This window comes from Pygocentrus nattereri, chromosome 4 (genome assembly GCF_015220715.1).
Source record: "Pygocentrus nattereri isolate fPygNat1 chromosome 4, fPygNat1.pri, whole genome shotgun sequence".
Lineage (NCBI taxonomy): Eukaryota > Metazoa > Chordata > Actinopteri > Characiformes > Serrasalmidae > Pygocentrus > Pygocentrus nattereri.
Window position 1 is genome coordinate 46752818 of NC_051214.1, and position 11141 is coordinate 46763958.

General features: G+C 40.0%; 1 protein-coding gene across 12 annotated transcripts in view; it reads left to right on the forward strand.

The window, feature by feature from the left end:
• Nucleotides 1-2201: 2201 nt before the first annotated feature.
• The window catches only part of gphnb (gephyrin b), a 176914-nt gene continuing 167974 nt past the window's right edge, over nucleotides 2202-11141 (forward strand). For all 12 annotated transcript variants that reach the window (XM_037537937.1, XM_037537938.1, XM_017695673.2 and 9 more), the window contains exon 1: nucleotides 2202-2326. In XM_037537937.1, the coding sequence (XP_037393834.1) occupies nucleotides 2263-2326 (64 nt within the window). In that variant the 5' untranslated portion in view covers nucleotides 2202-2262. The remainder of the gene's footprint in view (nucleotides 2327-11141) is intronic.

Consider the following 11141-nt stretch of genomic DNA (forward strand, 5'->3'; position numbering starts at 1 on the left):
GGGAGTATATGTAGTAAGGGTGTAGTATGCAGCATATAAAGTATGTTGCATGTTTAATGGCTGTAGTGTATTTATAAGTCAGTAGCATGTTAGTGTGTAATATGTAGTTCCTAATAAGTATGTAGTATGTGTAATAAGCATGTAATATGTGTGATGAATCTGTAGTATGCAGTCTATATGATATGTGTGTACTATGTGCAATAAGTGTAGACTTTGTAGTATGGTTATAAAATGTAGATATGTAGTATATGTAAGGAATGTGTAGTATGCAGCATGTGTAATAAGTATGTAGTATGTGTAATACCTTTAGTATGTGTAATAAATTTGGTGTATTATGTATAATAAATGTGGAGCGTGTAGTATGTGTTATAAATGTACAGTATGCAGCATGCATAATAAATTTGTAGTACGCACAATAAATGTGGCACATGTGACACGAGAAGTCTTTTTTAATTGATTTTTTTGCACATATCACAAGGAAATGGTTTAAGTTAAAAGACTTGAAAAGGTTGCAAAGATTGTTTCTGTCTCTCTCCTCTTTGGACTTAATTGCAAACTCTTCAACTCTTATACTTGGAGTATATTTTCTTCAGTAACCATTTTCTTGGTTGAGATTGACAAAGGGATTGTTCCAATGTAGTATGTGTAATAAATGTGAGGTATGCAGCATGTGTAACAAGCTGGTAGTATATGTGATGCCTGTAGTTTGTGTAATACGTGTGGAGCATGTAGTATGTGTAACTAATGTGTAGTATGCAGCATGTATAATATGTTTATAGTAGGTGTAATACCGGTAGTATGTGTAAATAATGTGTAGTATGCAGCATGTATAATATGTTTATAGTAGGTGTATTACCTGTAGTCTGTGTAATAAATGTGTAGTATGCAGCATGTATAATATGTTTATAGTAGGTGTAATACCGGTAGTATGTGTAATAAATGTGTAGTATGCAGCATGTATAATATGTTTATAGTAGGTGTAATACCGGTAGTATGTGTAATAAATGTGTAGTATGCAGCATGTATAATATGTTTATAGTAGGTGTAATACCGGTAGTATGTGTAATAAATGTGTAGTATTCAGCATGTATAATATGTTTATAGTAGGTGTAATACCGGTAGTATGTGTAATAAATGTGTAGTATGCAGCATGTATAATATGTTTATAGTAGGTGTAATACCGGTAGTATGTGTAATAAATGTGTAGTATTCAGCATGTATAATATGTTTATATTAGGTGTAATACCGGTAGTATGTGTAATAAATGTGTAGTATTCAGCATGTATAATATGTTTATAGTAGGTGTAATACCGGTAGTATGTGTAATAAATGTGTAGTATTCAGCATGTATAATATGTTTATAGTAGGTGTAATACCGGTAGTATGTGTAATAAATGTGTAGTATGCAGCATGTATAATATGTTTATAGTAGGTGTAATACCGGTAGTATGTGTAATAAATGTGTAGTATTCAGCATGTATAATATGTTTATATTAGGTGTAATACCGGTAGTATGTGTAATAAATGTGTAGTATTCAGCATGTATAATATGTTTATAGTAGGTGTAATACCGGTAGTATGTGTAATAAATGTGTAGTATTCAGCATGTATAATATGTTTATAGTAGGTGTAATACCGGTAGTATGTGTAATAAATGTGTAGTATTCAGCATGTATAATATGTTTATAGTAGGTGTAATACCGGTAGTATGTGTAATAAATGTGTAGTATTCAGCATGTATAATATGTTTATAGTAGGTGTAATACCGGTAGTATGTGTAATAAATGTGTAGTATTCAGCATGTATAATATGTTTATAGTAGGTGTAATACCGGTAGTATGTGTAATAAATGTGTAGTATGCAGCATGTATAATATGTTTATAGTAGGTGTAATACCGGTAGTATGTGTAATAAATGTGTAGTATTCAGCATGTATAATATGTTTATAGTAGGTGTAATACCGGTAGTATGTGTAATAAATGTGTAGTATTCAGCATGTATAATATGTTTATAGTAGGTGTAATACCGGTAGTATGTGTAATAAATGTGTAGTATTCAGCATGTATAATATGTTTATAGTAGGTGTAATACCGGTAGTATGTGTAATAAATGTGTAGTATGCAGCATGTTCTGTACATATCTGTGCTCAGCTGCTCTGGCCTGGCCCCGCCCCTCTCCCCCTTCCCCCTTCTCCCCCTCCCCCCTGCTCGATGCGCTCGGCTCGCGGCTGCGCTGGAGCTCAGTGCGGCGCTGCTGTAGACGATGGCGACGGACGGCATGATCCTCACCAACCATGACCACCAGATACGGGTCGGCGTGCTCACAGGTAAGCGCCAAACACCGCGTCCGCGCGGTTCTGACCGCGTGTGTGTGCGAGGTGCGCGCGTGTGTGTGTGTTCGGCCGTTTTGCAGCGGTGTCCCCTCCTCAGAGCCGGGCTTTGGCTCGATTCTGCGTGACGGCGCTTTCTCTCTTCATCTCCCTCTCTCTCCCTCTCCCTCTCCCTCTCCCTCTCCCTCTGCTATGCTGGTCAGCGATCAGCGCCTTGAAAGCCCACGCTCGTTTAAAGCCCGTTAATTTTCTCCTCTCACCGCGGACAATTCCATCTCCCATCCCTCCGGAAAAACCCAGACTGAAGGAAAGCGTCTCTTTTGGCGCTGGATGCGCGTGCACGGTGATTTTTCTCCTCCTGACGCTCTGCGTCTCCTTTTCCTCGGGAAGACACAGTTTGCCGTGTTGAATTATTCATTTCTCCATATCGGCTTGTCAACCATGAGCCGTAGAGGCTGAACCGAGGCAGGACGGGCATTGAGACGTTCAGCCACAGCCGGTCATTCATTGTTCGTTGACTGCGTTTTTGCCACGGTTTTCCAGCTCTATGGCGATTTGCGACTGATCTGTATGAATGACAGCGGCGATGGAGAGTTGATCACTGAGGATATTGCGAGTTTTCCACATTTCATGACAGCCTGCTCAACGAAGACGTGTATATTTTCCGATTTTGTACCTTCCCACCAATTTATCACCAAACAGCACGTGTGTTTTTCCTGCGTTGCCCATTTCTCTTGCTTTGTGCATTGCAGCCATCGCTTGAAACGCGAGCCATTTGAGCTGGAAAAAGATGAAGGAGAGGTTTACCCGTCCTGTTAGCACGATGTGGTTGATATCTTGAGGAGAACGAGGTTGGGGGTGTGATGGGAACAGATTAAAATGGCTACAGTTGCGGCTGCCTCTTCATGACTCTTGCCTTGGCTCCTGTTGGGTTCCTGACGGGTGTCAGTCTGCTCCAGTTAGAGGATGGTGATGTGTAGCAATGGAGGAGCTAGAGGAGCTCCAGATATCACTGAGGGAAACCCCTACTCCTCCCACCATCCCTCCACCTCCACCCCTCCTTTCCAATCCAACCATCCCTCCTCCTTCACGCTTGGAGCTGAGTCAATGGGGAGAGCGAGAGAGCGAGAGCGCTGTCCGTGGTGCTGAAATAACAGCACCCTTCACTGATTAGCACGCACGTTCTTTGAACGTTTGAAGCTGTTTATGCATATCTGTGTACCTTGTTAGTCATGCACCCCCCCTGGCCCCACCAACACACACACACACACACGTGCACACTTTCATGCTAGCCCTTTGCACACACACAGATTTCATGCTGGTCTTGTTGCTGATTAGTGTGCAATTTGCCCTCCATTTCTTTCCATCTAACCTCTCGCCACTCCGGCCATCAGAGCACTTCTTAATCCTGCAGACCCCCCCCCCCCTCGCCAGTTCTACACATATATGTGAATTACTTTATGAATATTTTTGTACGTTATTAGTCATGCAAACCCCCCACCAATATGCACACACATACATGCTAGCCTAAAGCACACGTGCAAATGCACGGCATGTGACTGATTTCGGTTGCCTAATACAGTCTACTGCTTTCCATCTTGGTGTGTGTATGTTGTGTTAATATTTTACTGTCCAAAAAAACAAGCATTTCCAAAATGAATGTACAACAGAAAGCAAAAACGTCATTTACTCTTAATTTAAAGAGATTTCACGCCAAGGTTGTGGAGCATTTCCATTCACCATGAAAGTTTCACACCGTGTAAAAGGGCAGCTGCTGTGTTTAAAATGCAGTTTAATTTTTGGATAGAGACGTTTTTTGGATGTAGACCCGTCCTACCAATATACACTCTCACACACATACATATACGCGTACCTCATTAATATCCTCAAATGTCATGCTTTTTTATAGCTGATAAGCAAGATTTAACCCCCCCCCCACCATCACCAACACGCCCCCAGCTGCGTTTCTTCTATTTAACCTCAGTATCTTAGCTATCATGAAAAGGCTGTCATGGCTATTTTTATATATTCTTAGTCATGCAAACCCCCAACAATATATGTGCACACATACATCATGCTAACCTAATCCACATGTATACACGTCATGCCTGTCTTGATTGGGGCAGTCGTGGGCTGGAGGTCAGGGAACCAGCCTCGTGACCAGAAGGGTGCCGGTTTGATCCCCAGAGCCGAAAGCACGTGACTGAGGTGTCCTTGAGCAAGACACCTAACCCCCAACTGCTCCCCGGGCGCTGCGGACTGGGCTGCCCACCGCTCCGGGCAAGTGTGCTCACTGCCCCCTAGTGTGTGTGTGTGTGTACTCACTAGTGTGTATGTGGTGTTTCACTTCACGGATGTGTTAAATGCAGAGTTGAAATTTCCCTGTTGAGGGACTAATAAGGGTCACTTAATTTTAATTAGCACACAATATGCTTTCTATTATTTTTTATTTTGTTGTTTTTTCCAGCTTCCCGTCTCAGAACTTGGCTATCAAACTAATTTATGCATATATTTGAGCATTATCAGTCATGCAAACCCCCCACCAATATACCCACATATACACACATGCTAGACGGTGCAATGTGCCTTCCATTTGTTGCCTTCCCAGCATCTTAGCTACTGAACCACTTTTTGCATTTTTTATGTGCTTACTGATGAAAACCCCATTAGTATGTACACGCACATGTTAGCATGCCCTGCATTGTTTTATGCCTTTAACCTACGAGCACCTTCATTATTCAACCACTTTATGGATATTTTTGTACGCTCTTAGTCATGCAGACACCCCACTAACACATACGCATATACGTGCTAGCCTAACGCACATGTGCAAATGTAATGCTTGTCTTGTGACTTAATGATGTGCAATTTCCCCTTCTTTGTTTTTTCCATCTAACCTCTTAGCACCTTAGCCGTCGAACTGCTCTGTGCATATTTTTGCACATTCTTAGTCATGCAAACCCCCACCAGTGCACACACATATACACACATTCTAACCCAGTGCAGATACTTAAATGTTTTGCTTTTCTTCTCACTGATTGCTGTGCAATTTGCCCTCTAGTTTTTTTTTATCTAACCTCTCAGCACTCAAACTACTTCATCCATATTTTTATGCATTATTAGTTATGCAACCCCCCCCCCTCCCTCCCCCAATGTGTACACACATATACACATGCTAGCCCAAAGCAGATACACAAAAGTCATTGCTTTCTATTTTCCTCTTACCTTTCAGATCTCAGCATCTTAGTGACTGGAGAACTTTATACATATTTTCGAATGTTATTAGTCGCACAACCCCCCCACCAACACACACACACACACACTAACCAAATGTACATGTCCAAACGTCATGCTTGTCTTGTAACTGATTAGCATATAATTTGCCCCCTATTGTTTTTTTTGGGGGGGTGGGGGGGGGGGTTTGCCTTCTCTTAGCCAGTGAACCATTTTATTCATATGTTTATACATTCTAAGCAGTGGCCTCTGAAGGCCTAATGATTTCTGTGAAAATGTAATATTTCTGTTTACTAAAAAATACATGCCTGTACACTCTTAAAACAGATGTTAATCAATCAACCTTTATTTTGACTCGGAAGTACATTGAGGGCAACCCTCATTTTCAATGTAGCCTAGCATTTACAAAAACAGGGATTGACATGACAAAGAAAATAATAGCTACATTTAATCATTTTAAATTAACAGAACATTTAAAATAACAGTGAATAAAAGATAAAAGTATAAAAAATAGAGCTTGAGATTTAAATGGGTTAAAAACAGCTAATGCTGTCCACATTAATGTGTTAAAGACAGCATTTATTTTTAATAAGAAACATGTTCAGATATTTTTGTATCCACATACACATAACACATTTGGCGTTTTAAAAGTATCACAGAATGTGTTAAAAAACAGAAGTAAGACAAATGTGTTGTTATTTAACACATTTATGTTTCAGTCATTTATATTTAAGAGAATCATCATGCTTGTTTTATTTAATATCTACAAGTATTGCAGTAATACTCTTGTGTCACTGTTTTCATTTTTGGTTGGACACAAAAAGATAAAATTCCAATGAAAATGGATCCTATCAGGACAGTCAAGTGAGCTCTCCTATTAGGTAGGACTTCAGGAGCTGAACTGAAGGCCTTACATAGTAAAGACTTTGGATTAGATTAACCATCAGTCAACCCTGCTTTGATTTACAACGAGCCCAATTTCAAAAGATGAAGGATATGTCACTGACTGTGACTACAAGCTGTGGTCTGTTAGTTGTTAGGAATGAAAAACAGCAGCGGTAGCTCAGTGCCAGGACTCTGTGCTAAAGGAGGAAAACTGATACATACAAGATAATAATATAAGCCAATGTTTGTCACAAGTTTCAAATAAAACCTAGACTGTTTGTGAGTGTAGAGTGTCTGTGTTTAATATAGTAAACATGCATTGTTGCGGTTAACTGAGCTAGAATCTGATAGGGATGCTAGAAGGAATTAGCATTTCATATCACACTGAGGGTTTTTTTAGTTTTGACATTTATGGCTCAAACTAAATGCCTAGCTCTAATAGTCATGCTTCACCACTGATTCTAAGTCATGCAAACCCCCACTAATATACACACACACACACACACACACACGTCATGCTTGTCCTGTAACAGATTTGCGCGCTGACATTTGATCCAATCGCCAGTTCAGCGTTTGTCACTGTGTCTCCTTCAGCACTGTAACGAATGGCTATCAACATCATCACCATGACACACAAGTACACTGTGTGTAGACACTGTGGTGAGAGACATAAATAAAGAAGGCAGGGTAAATAGAAGCAGGAGAGAGACATCACAAAGTAAATTGGTCTTTGTGTGTCGTCTGACCTTTTAGAATTCTCGGCCTATTTCTCTTTCTCTCTCTCTCTCTCTCTCTCTCTCTCTCTCTCTCTCTCTCTCCCTCTCTCTCTCTCTCTCTCTCTCTCCCTCTCTCTCTCTCTCTCTCTCTCTCTCTCTCTCTCTCTCTCTCTCTCTCTCTCTCTCCCTCTCTCTCTCTCCCTCTGTCTGATTTTACAAAGGAATGTTTGCATTTTTTTCTTCCCCACTCCGTCCATTCTGTCATGGAAAACTTGGATACTGATACCCATTTTAAGGAGCAAAGAATTCTAATAACTGATGGCATAAGCCATCTTCTTTTACACGTGAAAGGTTGACTATGATTAGTATTCACAGTCAGTGATATATCTGGGATTTCCAGAAGGACTAGAGTAATGTTTGTAATGGTTGTATTCTTGGTTAATTATGCTGTCACTTTCCAGTAGAAGTTTTGTATGTAAGGCCTATAGTTCACCTTCTGAAGTCCTAACCAATGGGAGAGCTTGCTTGCCTGTATCTGTGTAGATACCACAGATAAAATCATTCTTACTGTATAATTATCTTTAATATTACAAGCCCGTTTCCCAAAAAGTTGCGATGCAGTGCAAAATGTAAGTAAAAACAAAATGCAATGATGTGCAAATCATTTAAACCCTGTATTTAATTGAAATTAGTACAAAGACAACGTATCAAAAGTGAAACTGAGAAATTTTTATTTATTTTTTGAAAAATATGTGTATTTCGAATTTGATGCCAGCAATATGTTTTAAAAAAGCTGGGACAGGGCAACAAAAGACTAAAGTTGTGTATGAAAAAAACACATGTGGTTGTTAACAGGGAACAGGTCAGTTACATGACTGGGCATAAAAAGAGCATCCCAGAGAGGCTGAGTCTTTCAGAAGTAAAGATGAGGAGGGGTTCTCAACTGTGAAAAACTGTGGGGCAAATAATCATCATCTACAGTATCATATCATGAAAAGATTCAGAGAATCCAGAGAAATCTCTGTTTGGAAGAGACAAGACCAAAAACCAATACTGGTTGGCTGTGATCTTCAGGCCTTCAGGTGGCACTGCATTAAAAGCAGACACAATTCTATTCTGTAGTGGAAATCACTGCATGGACTCAAGAACACATCCCGAAAACCAAGCCTGTGAACTGTGAGTTCGTTCTGCATCCACAAATGCAAGTTAAAACTCCACCATGCAATAAAGAAGCCATATATTAACAGGATCCAGAAATGCTGCTACCTTCTCTGGGCTCAAGCTCATTTAAGATGGACTAAGGCAAAGTAGAAAATTGTTCTGTGGTCTGACTAATGTAAATGTGAAATTCTTGTGAAGATCATGAACGCTGTGTCCTCCAGACTAAAGACCACCCAACTTGTTATCAGTGCACAGTTCAAAATCCATGATGGTGTGAGGGAGCATTAGTGTACATGGCATGAGTGACTTACCATCAATGCTGAATAATATACACCAGTTTTACCAACATATGCGGTCATCCAGGCAATGCCAAACCACAATCTGCACGTATTACAACAAGATAAGAGTCCAGATGCTAAACTAGCCTGCCTGCAGTCCAGACCTGCCACCTACTGAAAACATTTGGTGTCATAACTATTGAACACCTGAAATCCTATATCAAGCAAGAAAGGGAAAAATTTCACTTTCAGAACTACAGAAATTGGTCTACTCAGTTCTCAAATGCTAACAGAGTGTTGTTAAAAGAAGATGTGATGCAACACAGCGGCAAACATTACCACGTCCCAACATTTTTGGAACTTGTTGCTGGCTTCAGATTTAAAACAGGCATATATTTTTCAAAAAATAATACAATTTCTCCGTTTCAACATCTGATAAGTTTAAAAGCTTAGTTTAAATGAAATATACGGTTTGCACGTCATTGCATGTTGTTTTTATTTACATTTTGCAGTGTCCTAATTTTTTTGGAAACAGGGTGGCATTACTACAATACTACATCAGGGTTTTAGACTCACAGTTTTTTTCCAGTGCTGATCTATGTTATGTGTGCCTTTAGCAGAGCTGAAGCAGAGGTGGTGCTGCAGAGGCAGAACCATAACAGTGATCGACAGCTGGTGAAAGAAGGGTTAGAATTTAAACAAGATATTTTAATGATAAAAGCTATTTTAGCATATCTCTTTATTCCAGCGGCGACTGGGCTCTGTAGACCAAATCTGAGTGTTTGTAAATACAAAGGTTAGGTGTACTACTACAGGTGTGTAACTTGCAGCATGGTAGCATCTCAGTTTAAAGCACAATTTATAATCAATTCAAACATGCCAGACAAAAAATTAGTGATAACGCTTAAGTCTTGTTGTGTCTGAGGCTGAAATGTCAGAGTATGTAATGGAATTTACTGACGTTTTTCCTGTTTTCCAGTTTTCTAAAGAGAGGGCTCCTCTGTCTTTGCTAGCATTTGCAGCCAAAACCAACAACGACATAACAACATTTACTCTTCCAAATGAAGCTAAAGTCATCAACTGCTAGGACACAACCAATAAGGCCAACTTGAGTAGTATGTTGATGTGCTTATTGACATTTTTTGATTTAGTAGCTTGTAGAGAGTTCGATATAAGAAGACACAAACTATAAGCGGCTGTTGCTATTAGCATTTATGCTAATAACCATAGAATGAGTGTCACTCATAATTCTGGGTAAATGTAGTCATGTGCATATGCACATAGGAACAGTGTATCAAATCAGCAGATAAGTTAAGCTAAATGGTAAACAAGGTAGCCACCCTGCTGAAAAAAATAGCATATCTAGTATATCGCTGTTGTCGGAGGAAAACCTTGTATCTCCATTTTTGCTGATTTTCAGTTTTTGACATAATTTAATAATTCCTCTTGCCCTTTACATTGTTTGTAAATTTCATGATGATTGGACTAAAACAAAGGGCCCAAAATGATGTGGAAGAATGTCTGGTTCCATAGACTTACATTAGAAGTATAGTAGGTTTTTGCCTTCTCATGTAAAGTTACCATTTTGGAGATACAAGGTTTTCTACCGCCAACAGCGATATGCTGGTTTAGGCTGGTCTGTGGTGGTTTAGGCTGGTCTACTGCTGGTCTAGTGTTGGATCAGTAGCATTCAACACACAGTTTATTATATACTAAAGCTTATTATACAGTACCTACAGGGACTTCAGTGCAAACTGGCTGAGCTATTCTTGGATATTGGAAGTGTGTAATAAACCTTTGGGCTTGTTGGTGGATCCTGGTCATTATGGGTTAAAAAAGCTTTCTGTTTTTCCAATATCTTGCTTAAATAACTCTGAATTAGTGAAAAATGCAGGCTGTACCAGTGCAGTGCTACCTGCATCATCCTCACAGAACTAGGTTCTTTGCTGTTGTGATGTCCTAGCAGTGGTTTGTCCTGTGCTCATAACTTATCGTTTCTAGTGTATGGAGAGAAATGTCGGTCAGTGTAAATCAGTAGACACTGCTGGCTCTGAATGATTCCAGTGTGAGCGCCACTTTGTCCCACAGTCTGCTGCTGTGCCCTTGCTGTGTCTCGTGCTGCTCGTTCAGAAAGAAGAAGGCAGGGGTTTCTCATCTCCTCTCGCTTCGTCTTCCCCAATGACAGCAGGGTCACATGATCAAACATGTCCCCTTCTCCAGGGCTGAAGTGAGCTTTGGTTGGCATGGCAACACTGTTTTTTGACATGCATACAGTGACTGAGAAGGGCAGGCGAGAGAAATGGCCCAGCTTTTTTACATTTTATGTATATATTTATGTATATATTACTGTGTAGTGCTATATATTAGTTCACTGAAAGTACAGCATGTAAAATGCTGCTGTATACTGGCTGTAGTGTTCTTGCCCTGTATGATTTTGGAGTGCATGGTTCTGGAGTGTGTTTGTGTCTCCCTTTCTCAGCGCACACACTCCTTTTTTTAGCTCCGTCACCTTGGCGAACACTGACCTAAAAAAACCCA